The sequence below is a fragment of the Saccostrea cucullata genome, unplaced genomic scaffold (genome assembly GCF_032062105.1).
Source record: "Saccostrea cucullata isolate Sc308-1 unplaced genomic scaffold, CSIRO_AGI_Scuc_v1 ctg16121, whole genome shotgun sequence".
Classification (NCBI taxonomy): domain Eukaryota; kingdom Metazoa; phylum Mollusca; class Bivalvia; order Ostreida; family Ostreidae; genus Saccostrea; species Saccostrea cuccullata.
This window is the reverse complement of record NW_026917942.1, coordinates 1-13,815: the sequence shown is the minus strand read 5'-3', so window position 1 is coordinate 13,815 and position 13,815 is coordinate 1. Positions and strand designations below refer to the sequence as shown.

Here is a 13,815-nt window from a genome sequence, read left to right as displayed (position 1 = left end):
ATAAATATTGGAAAATCTGGATTAATCGAAAAAAAATATTAAATAAAACGACCTGCAGGGAAAAAAAATCGGAAGGTAAAGTATTTTCAAAATAAAAAAAATCTTCTATAGAACTTATCATATGACGCATATTAGCAATTACGGTCTTTGAAAAAAATTCCTTGATGCCTAGACTAACATCCTTGAAATAAAATCCATTAATATAAAAGCCCTCACATATTTTATGGCTTGATTTGAATTTTCCTCCAACATACCAATTAAGATTATAAATTACAGGTAAAGTGTTTTAAAATATTATGTTTTAAGATTTTAGAATTATAACCAAGGAAGTTAAATTATGAAAGGGACAGAATGACACATACTAGCAAACAAAACTCTAATACAGAGAATTGAACATACCTTCATTGCACAATATCCCATTATACCCCTCTGTACACCCTCCAGAACAATTGCCATATCTACTGTCACAGTACCCGGCACAGTGCCCACACTGACTGGTACAGTTTGCACCAAAGGTTCCCGATAAACAGGCTTTAAAAGAGAAATGTACTGATATTATTTAGCAAAGGTGAGAGGCTTTGTGTTCATCACAATCATTATAGAACGTACTACAAAAAAGGCATGGCTTTTAGAATATTTTCACTTAATAAAAAAGGGGAAATGCACAACTCATTTTTACTTTTCCCTCCTCAATATGTATGTTTAAATCTACACTCACTTGCTTTAAGTATCTGCCGTGTTGAAAATTAAAAGTGGATTACACTTTTCCAAAAAAAAAAAAAAAAAAAAAAAAAAACTTTACAGTCACAAAAAATAGACTTATTTTTGTAACCTTTAAGGATATCCGATCCTCAACCAGGAAGGATAACTCCAAAAATTAATATTTAATTTGACATGCATCAAAATGACGCTTGAAAATAATTCTTTTAATGCAAAAATTATCATTTTATTAATCTTTATAAGATTCAATATTTTTTGGAAGTCTTAGGAAAGGTCTTTTAAAACTTGACATTTGTACCCTATAAAAGAAAAAAAATCAGTACAGTTATAGAAAAATAAGATTTTCTTGAATCCAGCCTTAGATACCAATGCTTATAAGCATGATATGAAATAAGAAGTGATTTGTGGTGTCTTGCAATGATAGCAAAAGCCTTTTACACTGTGTAGTACAGAATACATGACGGAAATAGAAGACAAAAAACACAAAATAAGTATGAAAATCATGACTATTTCTCTGAATGCCTGGATACCTATCGTTTTATATCCTAAAATATATTTGTTGATCAATTTGCAATTAGAAAATGCATTGCTGATATTCCAATTCGCTTTTTCTGCAAAAAATATTTTAGATTTGAGAACTCTGCCTATGTAATATGATTAACTTTAATTTTTAACTTTAAAGAAACACTGTGGATAAATTTACATAACTTTGTGGATTCAGAGATACTTTTATGAGTATTTTTGATTGCTTAACTGTTAATTTCATAAACCTGAGGATCGTACTTTCTTAAACCTCCCTAGATCATATAAATCAGTACAGATCGGAAGCATACATAATTTTATTTTACTCGCATTAAATGAAATGAACTTGAGCTTTTAAAGTAATTACAACAGGAAATACAAAGAACTTCATTTCCACATAGGAAGCGATTTTAAAATTCAAATGAATATAATGGCAGTGTCCATGTTTTGCAATGGGAAACACAAATTATGTGTTGAATCAAAAAGTAAAATAGGAGATCATAATGGCAATACGTAATAAAGATTCTGTGAAAGTTTCATCAAAGTCCGTTCAGTGGTATGAGACAAGTTGCGGATAAGAGATGGGTACCTCAAAGCGTAACAGAAGGACGGAAGAACAGACGTACATCTAGACGGAAAGATGGACATCCCGATTACTATATACCCTACCGCTTTTCAAGTAGGGGTATCAATATAGAAAAGTGAATCGTTTTTATTCAAGTATACTGAAAGAAAAAAAAACGACACAATGTAACATAATTTACTATGATATCTGGATCGTTTGACCGAAAAGTATGAAAACTCGCTTGGTCACTGTGCACAAAAAATCAATGTTCAGAACTACTCAACGTGGAAATGCAAGACATAACGTTGGGAAAATGTTAAAAAGGCAAAATCACTGGCAAATTAAATGTGACAGATAACACATCGTGTTGTTCAGCTACCAGTTGATGCACGCGAGGTATACGCATTGTTTTTCAACATTTGCAAACATATATTATATAATGCAGCAAAATCAAGTGAAATTTTTGTTACTTTTTTAACGAAGATGATTTTTAAGATAGGAATACTGAAAAAAACATATAAGAAACCAAATTTTTTCAGATTAAAATTTTACTTTGTGCTTCTTCTAATATGTAAATTTATTCTTTGGTGTCTTCAAAATTTAAAATTTCAACAATTTCTTTTTAAATTAATAAATATAAAGACTTACGAAAATCACAATTTTCTCCTCTATATCCAGTATCGCACCACGAACAGGCACCCGTTTCTGTATCGCAATTTTGGCAATGCATGGGACATCTGAGTGAACAGTTAGATCCATAATATCCTAATGCGCATCCTATGAAGTTTCAAAAGTCAGTACAAAGTGCATTCAATAGGAACAAAAACAAATAATTTAAGATAGTCAAGAATTTTGCAAATCTCTGTTAAACACGTATATTCTACAAAAGTTATGCTGAAGCATTTAATTTTATAATATGAATATGCATTTATTATTCCATGTATTTTACAAAAATCTTTGTAAAGTACTTTCAATCTTTTAATTTTTTCCTGTTTCATTCTTTTAGTATGTTAACTAAATGAATGATGAATTTTACCATAAACTTCAACTTCGCAGAGCTCACTGTAGGCATACTGAGAATAACCAGGTGGGTATTCTTCGTCGGGTTTCCTTGCGTTATAATAAATAACATACTGGCCGTATAACTGGCACGTGATGTTAACGACAGCTGGTATTGTTGTCATGTTGTACTCGGTGTCATGGAAACATAAACTGCCATTATCTTTACTCTCTGTTTCTGATATATAGACGGAGAATCCAAGAAATCTTCCAGCGTAAATATTATTTTCATCTACAATAAATCAGATTTTAATCTGTCATTTCCATATGGGTATTGAAACAAACTCAGTTATAAAACAGTGCTTGTTTTAATTGACTTCTACCTTGCTATTTTTTTCAAATATTAGAAGAAAAAAACTTACATTGAAAGGGAATATGCATTTAAATACAATCGCAAATACGTTGAAAACGATGCTTAACAGTAATGCTAGATTAAAATGTGAAAAATAATATTTTTTTGGCAAAGAAAGAATACATGTGAAAGATATTTAGAAAGTGATCTTGATCAAGCATTGAAAAAATACCCCAAGGAATGCCATCTGTTCTGTAGTATATAAGGATGTGGTGAACGAACTTGTTTGCAAGAAGATTGACTCGCCACAAAGCTATCGTTTGGCTTGGGGCAGATATACTACATTGTTGTCCATGTGGAGTGAAGTCAGATTTCAATCCATCCACTGCTTTCTCTGCTCCGAAGATAGGCGAATAACTTGTTTTTTGCCAAGCCGGATGTTTATATGCTAAATTCCCTAAAAATTTCAAGATATACACTTTATTACAAAATATAACTACAGGTAGAAAATGTACGGAAGTTCAACATTAAGTAAAACTAGAATAACTGTCATTGCAAGCAACCAGGAGTGTCATTATAATCAGCTGATACGAAATCATCCCCGATAACAAGTCTTCTACCTCCAGGAAAAAAAAAGTCGAAGGCATTTGTTGGGTCAAAACGTTTGTCAGTCCATTTTTGTTAAGCATTATTTGTTGTATTTGAAGGGAAAGGGGGGTGTTTTTTGCTGCTTGCAAAATGTAATAAAAGAGATGACTGTTTACATTTGTTTTTTGCTTGTCTGTCTCGGTAAAAAAGAAATTCAGCTTAACATATCGTTTTACGTTGTTCCCACAAATTTAAATGCTCTGGGATTGAATTTGTCTAAATCAGATATTCCTTAACACGATTGCAGTCAGTGCGTTGAAAAATTCTTTAACAGTTAAATGGAAAGGAAATGCAAAACAATACCGAAGACTTTTTTTCATCAGTTCTGGCATTAAGAAACCCTTCTAGGGACTAATCGAAATTGTTACGAATCCTTTTATTTTTTCGTTTACCATCGTCCCAAACCACGGCCAAAATGTACGATCCTCTCCCATTCTGGCCGTGGTTGAACGAGGAGAGAATTGTTCGTAGCTCATAAAAGTGTTGACCAAAGCGAGTAAAGCATAGTCGGAAGACGAACTTTATCGCGACCTTTCAATATCCAATCGCAGTAAAGGAAATATTTCTTGTATACTGTTTACGTCAGTTGTTGATTTCAAATTACGATGGAAACAAAACTTGCCACTGACTGAATATGACGTCACAATAGAGAGGCGTAAATATTCAAGATTACGACACTTCTTGTGATCAAGCAGCCACGGGTAGGAGACTCAGAGAGCTATATGCGGACTCCGAACCGTGGCTTGAGACGATGTTCGTTTACAAGATGTTGTATAATACACCATACATCATGTTTTGTTCTACAAATAATTTCAAAAAATTAAAAGAAAATGTTTATTTGAGCATGCATGCATAGTAGTTAGGAGTTTGCCCAATATTAGAGAGATTGAGATCATTAACTGTGCACATACTTTGAATACACGTTTTTTGTAATTTGTCTGCTGAGATTTTAATACTTGTAGCATGTACGTGTACACCGCGTTTGTAACGTCAGTTTGATTTTACGTAGTTAACAAAATATGATTTAAATACGTGCTTATGAAACTAAACATTTTAAATAATGTTTACCAACAAAATTTTCATACATGAAATGGATATATTTTTTTTATCATTTAGCATGCTACGAATTTTCTTTTACGTGTAGATTCAGTATTACTCGTTATCACTAAAATTGATGATGTAATACTACAGGAATTTCAGTATTTCCCCCACTAGACTTACCCGTACACGTATGAAATTTCAACCTTTTCTAATAATGCTGAATATACAACGTGCAGTAAAAATTTTAGAGCGAAGAGTGGATAAATTTTACTCGTGCCAACTTTTCTAGGCCTTTAATCCGACAACCCTTAAACATTCCTCCTTCCCTTTGATATTTGGAAGGTTTCTCGTCTAATAATTTGAACAAAAGATATATCATCAAGGCTAGGAATACGTTTATGTTATTGTTTTTGATTAACATGTTATATATTTTCCTTCGAGTGGGATATACACGATTTTCTGACGCTTTCTAAATAAGGAAAACGATATTTTGTCCTGAGTCAAGGAAATATCATGAAATGGTCAGCATCATGATAATATAATTTCATTAAATAAAAAAATAATCTTAGTAATGAATGGTTTCCAAATTTGCGACAAGATTACATATCATAACCGTAAATATTCTATATATATATCAGACAAAACAGTTATTTTTTTTTAGATTATAAAGTCTTACGCATTTTGCAGTTCACTCCTTCGTATCCCGCCATGCATTGGAGGCATTCACCTGTTTCTATATCACACTGTCGGCAATTGTCTATGCAAGGAAATTCACAATTTGAACCATAATAACCTTCAAAAGGACATCCTGTAAAAAGATGCACCTGTCACGTTCTTTGTGAAATTCATACTTTTGGTACCAAACGTCGAGTATATAAAATTTTACGGGAATAAATTTTACACATCCTTTTAAAATCATCATATCTAACGAAATTAACTAAACGAATGTAATTTTTATTTGAAAAAGATTCTCCTCCAGCAAATTATATGCCTTATACCCATGGTTCGCTTTCTATCTTGGGTCTAATAGAAACAATCTTTTGTTAAAAGCTTCTGTCATTAAAGTTGTTTTATTTATGTAGACAACTATTTTTAGTATATAATAATTACAAATGAATTTTGTCAGTTCTTACCGTAAACTTCAACTTCACATAACTCACTATAAGCCGTTTCCGAATAATTCTGTGGATAATCTTTTGATGGATTTCTTTCATTATAATATATGACATATCTTCCATGTACTGTACAAGAAATATTGACAACAGCTGGAATCGTTGACATATTATACTCGTTGTCGTGAAAGCACAAGGTCCCATTCTCTTTATATCGTGTATTTGAAATATAAACTGAGAATCCCAAAAATCGTCGTTTAAATTCATTATCAACATCTGAAATTAGTTAAGAACATTTTTATCAGTATTCTTGTACACTGCAAATTACGGGAAATGAGGCTCTTAAGATCAACACGTTAAGTGCTTGAACCTTTGCCTAAATATTTGTATTTTTTTTATTCATTACATTAAGTTTTACTTTTTCATCTTTTTTTTTTGCAATATCCGTGTCCGCTACAAATCAAGGAAATCGAGACTATTACGATCAACACTTTAAGTGCTTGAAGTTTTGATTATGTATTTTTTAAATCATTTAGTTAATTGTACATCTTTATTTTTCAAAATCTAAAATTCCGATCATAATTGAATTAAAGAATTTCCTATGTATTGAAAAAAATCCAGAAAAAAAACTCCACAGAGCAGTTCCAGAGCAGTCCCAGAGCAGTCCCAGGGCAGTCCCACAGCAGTCCCAGAGCGGTCCCAGCAGTCCCAGTGGTCCCAGAGAGCAGTCCCAACAGTCCCAGAAAGCAGTCCCAGTGGGCGGGGTTTATTAATCTAATGGGCGGAGCTTACTCAGAATTGAGATTTGCAATAAACAATGGAACAATAAAAGGCAGCAGAAATTGATTCTGGGTAGTATGCCAGGAATCCTTACATGTATATACATGTATGCGAAGGTCATTTATGAACAGTACGCACATAGAAACAAATTGAATTAATATTTATTAAAGGAAGAATGTTTTCAAACGTAAATGTATGAATTAAACTGAACATGAATATTTAATCACAATTATCGGGTGTATTGATAATTCAAACTCTTTATTTTCTGTGATTTATACTGTTTCCTTTATTTTTTTTTATGTTTTAGATAACAAAAGAAATTAATGTAATTTATAAGGAAATTTTTTCATCATTGTAAATCATTGTCAATTCTTAACATTTGTAACCTTGACCTTGGAGAGGACTTATATAGGCCATGCCTGATGTCCAATCCAATTGTGTAATCTTACTTACAAAATAAAATATTGATTAAATGAAATTAATTTATTTTTTATACAGAAATTAAACATGAATTCATTATTTTCCATCAGTAATTATAAGAATTAGCTTTGAATAAATCTCATCATTTTCCATACTATCGGGATACTCAAAAGGAATTTTTGGGGCTTTTAGAAAATTCTTTGTTAATTTTACCAAGTATTAATTTTCAGTCATGATTATTTTTACTGACATGTCAATTTAATTATTGTTAATTTCTCTATCTCTATAATACTTAGTTTTAAGTATTTTATTTGTAAATGTTAGAATGCACATCTGTAAATCCCCAGATAGGAATCCTCAGATTATGTTCAAAATTAATTAATCCGTAAAGAAATTCATACATATTTCATTCATCAATTTTATTTTTGCATTACATAGCGGTAGATTGAAATTAGGGTCATTGTTGACCAGCATGTTCAATGATGTGAAACGCTGATACGTATACCCAAATAACATGCACTGATTTTCTGCCCATAGGCGATTAAAACCGCTGGTGTTGATACCATTTAATAAACATTAATAGGCAAGGTACATGTAAACACAAGCAAAAGAAAAAAGAAATAAATCACAATTCCCGGTATTTTCAACTATTTATTTATAAAATAAATGTACTCTTTTGATAAACTTGTTTATAAATTAAAAACTACCGGTAAATCATTAATAAATTCCCCAATGATTTATTCACATTGTTTAAGTTATGGAAGAATGGTAGCATAATTTTAGTTCATGGTCATTTAATAAATTGTTAGGGTTTGTGTTAGGGTTGCATGGAATACGTTTTTAGCGTGGTACTTGTAAAACATGAAGCTTTTCAATTAAAAATCTTATATCTAACTGTATAATGATTATTTTTAAATAGTGCCAATGCAAATTTTGCGTGCACATAGGTTTACATGAAATAATAAAATATACCTACCTGTAGATATTTTTTTTTCATAAACCTGTAGTTTACTTTTAGGGATAAAAAATCTCCTGACTTCCCTATTTAATATATTTATTTAAAAAAATATTTTAACTACATTCCTGTAAATATACAGTCTCTGAAAATATTAATTAACTATAATAATATCTACTTATCAAAAGATTGTAAGAAATCCTTTCTTTTTTAATAGTTTAAACTCCTCTCTGCTGCAAGTAAGCAAAACAACTGGGAGCCTGCAAATTCAGAATACACAAGGGGGCGGAGCTATCATGTCACTCAGAACTTCTTTCACACATGAGTGAACAAAGCAGTCCCAAAAAGCAGTCCCAGGGACAGCTGGGACTGCTTTTTAGAGTAGTCCCATAGCGGTCCCAGAGCAGTCCCACAGCGGTCCCAAAGCAGTCCCGAGGACTGCTTTTTGGGACTGCTTGGGTGTCGGGTTGAGTCTGGTCGGTACTGTAGCGTATTTTAGTAAAGCCCCTTTCTTACTTTTCGCTTTAATATTAATAACATTGAAGGAGAGACTTCAGGAGTACTAGTACTAAATACTTCAGTAACACATCAATATAGTTGAGAAGTGCATGGTGTAAATCAGCCATGAAAATACTTGAAATTCCGAGAAACTTTTAGAAAAATTTGAATTCACAAAATTTTCCAAAATAAATAACATTAACACTTACGACTTTTTAAATATTATATGCAACAATTCCCTACAATTTATTGAAAACCTGATTTTTGACATCATTGACAGCTGTGTTTAAAATTAAAATGAAAAAGAAAACTTACTAATCTCTTGCTCATTTGCAAAATTATTTTGTTAAAACAATCTGACTGTACACACAAGTAATCTGATTTGATATTAAATAAGATTCTTGAAAAATTGATTGACAATATTTAAGTGGTTGTGGATACTAGGTCTACCCACAATCGGTCGGAGATCCCCTGGTACATGGGTGCTCTGCCTTGTTATGAGCAGACCTATTTTTGTATTGATATGTTGAAGAATTTTTAAAATCCTATACGTGAGAAAACAAAACATATCCTAGTCTTAAACTCGACGTTTAGATGTATCGACGATGTCTTATAAATTAAAATAATAGATATGATAGATATATTTAATTTTAATGTCGATACGATATATATATTTCAGTGAGCTTGAAATAAAAGATAAAACAGAGTCGGGAACATCTGTTTCAGAAGTTGAAGTTTTCCTAGAAAGACGTTTAGTGTGACCTAAAAACAAAGTTTTATCATAAACTTGATAACTTTAACTTTTCAATCGTCAACTTTCCTTAGTTATGTAGCAATATCCCCTTATCACCAGCACACAGGATGAAGTATATGGAGATAACGAACAGTATTCAATACCAAAGTCTATAAAACAACACAAAATAGGAGCATAGCAAACACAGACCTCCACAACATCAGAGGTGGGATCAGATGCCATGGATATTAATATTTAACATATTAATACATGGAAGAGTGAGCATCCACTGCCGACCGGTCACACCCGCCGTGTGCTCCTTGTCATGATCGGGAAATAACGGGAAAATCCGTTGTCAAGTCAGTGTATAAGTAATGGCTTAACAATTAGTAAGAAAAACGCCAGTCACCACTTAACTCAATGATAAATTGTATTTGCTTACAAGGTCATTGTATCGACCATGAAACTTACGAAATGAATGTACCAATGGGAATTCCGACATATTGTTTTAAGGATATACGATCCTCAGCCAGGAAGGATAACTCTTTAATTTATAATTTAATTCAAAAAGTATTAAAATAAGGCTTGAAATTGAAATTTTTTCATGCAACAATTTTCATTTTATGCAATGAAAGTAAAAACGTTATTTAAAAAGTTGACATTTGTAACTTGCATATTTAAAAAAAATCAAATTTCTTTTAATTTAGCTTACAAGGTTATTTGAAATTAGAAGTGATTTACAGTGTTTTCTTTGAAAGGAAACACTTCATACACTATGCATTATGAAACAATGGAAGTAAGTACCATAATTGAAAATTCATTTTTCTTTAAAAGCCTGAAATGTAATTGATCAATTATCAATTAAAAAATATGCAATAGGTAGTTCAAATCGCATTTCCTGAAAAATTATTTGAGATTTACTAATTTTCCCTATATAATATGATTAAATTTTAAGATGAACGTTAAAGAAACACCATGGGTAAATACATTTTAATTTGAGAATTTAGAGACATCTTGGTGAGCATTTTAAATTACTCTATGCCTGATTTTCATAACCTGAGGATCGGATAACCTTAAGACCTGGTCTCTAAACACTACAAAGATGTTGTCAATTAGAAACTCAAGCATCTGTTTAATGTCAACTTCAGAGTACTTGTATGTACAATTAAAATGTTTTTTAATAATTTTGCAGATGACTAATGACAAGGTAGGTAAATTAACGAGTTCAATTTTTTTAAAAAGCAGATGTCAATGTTTTTTTTTAAACCTGGACTTTAATTTGGTGAATTTGGTGAATGGTTGTGTATAAAGTTGAAAAGTCGTTAAGTTTTTAAGCTGTTGATTTTGGTAAAATCTTGCAATTTTAAATTTTGTAAAGGTTCCTTGGAATTTTTATGTATTCACATCTGATTTACGTCACTTCTCGAATATTTTTGACAATTTGAATTCATCCAATGGAAATAAATAATAAATGGTTTCATAATTCTCTTTTCCATCTCTAATTTTTTTCTAAAAGAAAAGTAACTATTTAGAATCGATAAGATTTCAGTTCATCATTGTGTTTCCTTATGTAATCATTTAATTATCGTTTGGAAGAAACCCACTTTTTGCCTTACATGGATGAATTCTAAAATAATGACCACCAATTGATATTTTTTTTAAATTCAGCTTACCATTTTTTTTCTATTACATGTATCACCGTAATGTACAAGCATTTTAGTTAAAAATCCTGAATATTACAACAGAATACCGGGGTATTCAGAGTTTTTATTATTAAAACTTTATTCAAAATTTTTTTCACTATATCCTATGTGGCAACACACTTTGAAAAAAAAAATACGCATTTTGAAATTTTTTTTCAAAGTGCGTTAAAATTGGGATAAAATTAACATACTTTGAAAAAAATTTCAAAGTGCGTTAAATTTGGGACACACTCAACGCACTTTGAAAATTTTTTTTCAAAGTGCGTTAAGAGTTTACATAAACATTTTTACCGTGGGGACATTTAACGCACTTTGAAAAAAAATGCATAAAACAAAAAATTTTAGACTTAGATTTTAGTAATTGAGAGAATCAATTTGTAATAATTGTATCTTTCGAAAAACTTTTGATTTAATAATTTATTACATTATTCATTTAACCTCATTGAGAACAAGGAGACTTTTTTGTTTGATACATTAATATTGTATATAGCCGTCGGTAGCAAATTGAAAATGGAAACCCCCCCCCCCCCCAGGTAAGCGTCAATTTTCAATGCCTACATTATATATCTTTTTGCTAAACATTTGTGTGTCTAAGTCCCCCCTACCGATGCCTACACTACACCCAGATGTATGTATTTGTCTAACTGACCAGTATGACGTTGAAAACTTTCAATAAATTTTAGATGACATAAAATGCATGCAAACTGAAAAAAAAAAATTAAGTACAGTAAAACATTTAAGAGAGAAAGAATTTTCAAAGTATGGAAAAATCAAAATCGCTCACTTTCACATCCTGAAGTTACCTTATCACCGAAAAGTTATCAAACGGGTTCAATTATTTATCATACCTAAGATTTACATACACATTTTTTCAAAGTGCGTTAATATGGTCGATATTAATGCACTTTGAAAAAAAATTATTTTTTCAAGTGCGTTGACTTGGTCCCAAATTTAACGCACTTTGAAAAAATTGTTCAAAGTGCGTAATTTTTCAGAGTGTGTTGTAATAATCCTAAAATACTTTCTTAAACATATAATCAAAATTAAGAAATTGGAGTTTCTTATTCTTCAGAATGGTGTAGAGTATATCAATGTTCAGATCTAAATCTTGGATGATCTTAAAGTTAAATGATTGGATTTTTTTTTCTTGTATGAAAAGAAATGGTCTTTTTTGGTTGTTCTTTTACATTATTTTATTTTCAATTCTGGTTTTGAAAGTCACATGTATGAAATAATTTAATCTACTAAAATTAACTTTTTCATCTATGCCAATTCTTTTGTTCTAAGCCGAAAAAGAAGTTTTATATACAAGTTTTCTCACCAAAAGCACTAGAATTTAAAGACAATATTTTATTTTACATTACTGTGTTGCACTCCTGACATCTCAGATCTTACATGTATATGTATTTTAAGATAATTTTGTCATATCTTAAAGACTTCAAAACAATTGTTTTTGCAATGCAATATTATAGTGCAATATTAAATAATTTTAAAGAACATGAAAGTGTTTTAACTTGGCATTTTATCTTGATTTATTACCTGTTTATTTATTATACCCCCCACTTCTGTATATATACGCCTGTCCGTCCGTCTGTTACGCTATGGGGTACCAATCTCTTTTCTGCAACTCCTCTCATACCACTGAATGAAATTTAATGAATATTTATTACATATTGCAATTGTGCAATATGTGTCGGATCAAAAAGTAGTATACAGGGTGCACAATGGCAATATGTAATAAAGATTCTGTGAAAGTCTCATCAAATTACAGTCTTTATATACGAGACAAAATATAAATATAAAACAATTGTCAATCATAAAAATATTTTACATACATATATGTATTTCTTCATATTTGATCAGCAATAAATCAAATATTATTGTTGCACTTTTGACCAAGAGCATTGGTGTAGATCTTCAAAGTGGAATTGTTAAGCATAAATGCATGATATCAGTTTCAGTGGCGTTTAAGTGGAATTTCCATATGATTTGTCAGTTTGTTTATTTTTTACATTTATGAAAATAACCAAAGAAAAGATTAAAACACGTCTGAATAAAAAAATTGAGAAAAAGGATATCAATTGATAATAAAAGTGTCCCAAACCTAGTACTGAATTATTCAAATAGATCATAATTAATTTAAAAAGGGATATTTATTAGTATGAATAAAAGTCTGTTCATTTAATAACTTATATCGTTTTTAAAATGTGGTGAACTCATGACTATAGAAATATACATCTGAAACACAGATATACATGTTCCTTGTATAAACGCAGTATTAAAAAAAGGAAAGACACATTTTGGTATAGGATATATATAGAAAAATATAAATCTTACGAATATTTCTTTAAAAATTCATTTTTAGGTTACTCTCGGAATATTTGTTTCTTTACATGTTTTAGCAATCAATTTCTGCGTTGTTGTTAAGGAATTGTAGTTTGGTGTAACTTCTTTATTTTTGTTTTCCTCGACATCAGATTGACTGGCCCTGTTTTACCCCGGTAAAACATAAAATAATGTCGGGAACCACAGAATTTTTTCCTTCAGTCTTTTCAGAATCAAATCGTATCACTCAATCAATTAATTGAGTAATCTTAGTCCGAAGGGAATTAAAAAAAAAATGACACGTATCAGATTATGAAGTAAATTTTCATCATCATTACTTGAAGGAACACGTTTGTGTTTTTTCCTCAGATAACAAATATTGCTTTATTTCCAAATTTATTCACAAAAGACATCTTTTATGTGATATTTTTCATACAAAATA

At 30.7% G+C, this 13,815-nt stretch overlaps 1 protein-coding gene across 1 annotated transcript; it reads right to left on the bottom strand.

Moving 5' to 3' along the window:
• Positions 1 to 399: 399 nt before the first annotated feature.
• Positions 400 to 3,091, bottom strand: LOC134265529 (multiple epidermal growth factor-like domains protein 11; the record flags this gene model as incomplete). Its single annotated transcript, XM_062747782.1, has 3 exons — positions 2,844 to 3,091; positions 2,456 to 2,584; positions 400 to 531 (listed from the first exon to the last, which is right to left on the bottom strand). Coding segments are annotated over exons 1-3 (409 nt in total), but the record flags the coding sequence as incomplete, so codon positions are not given.
• Positions 3,092 to 13,815: the final 10,724 nt, after the last annotated feature.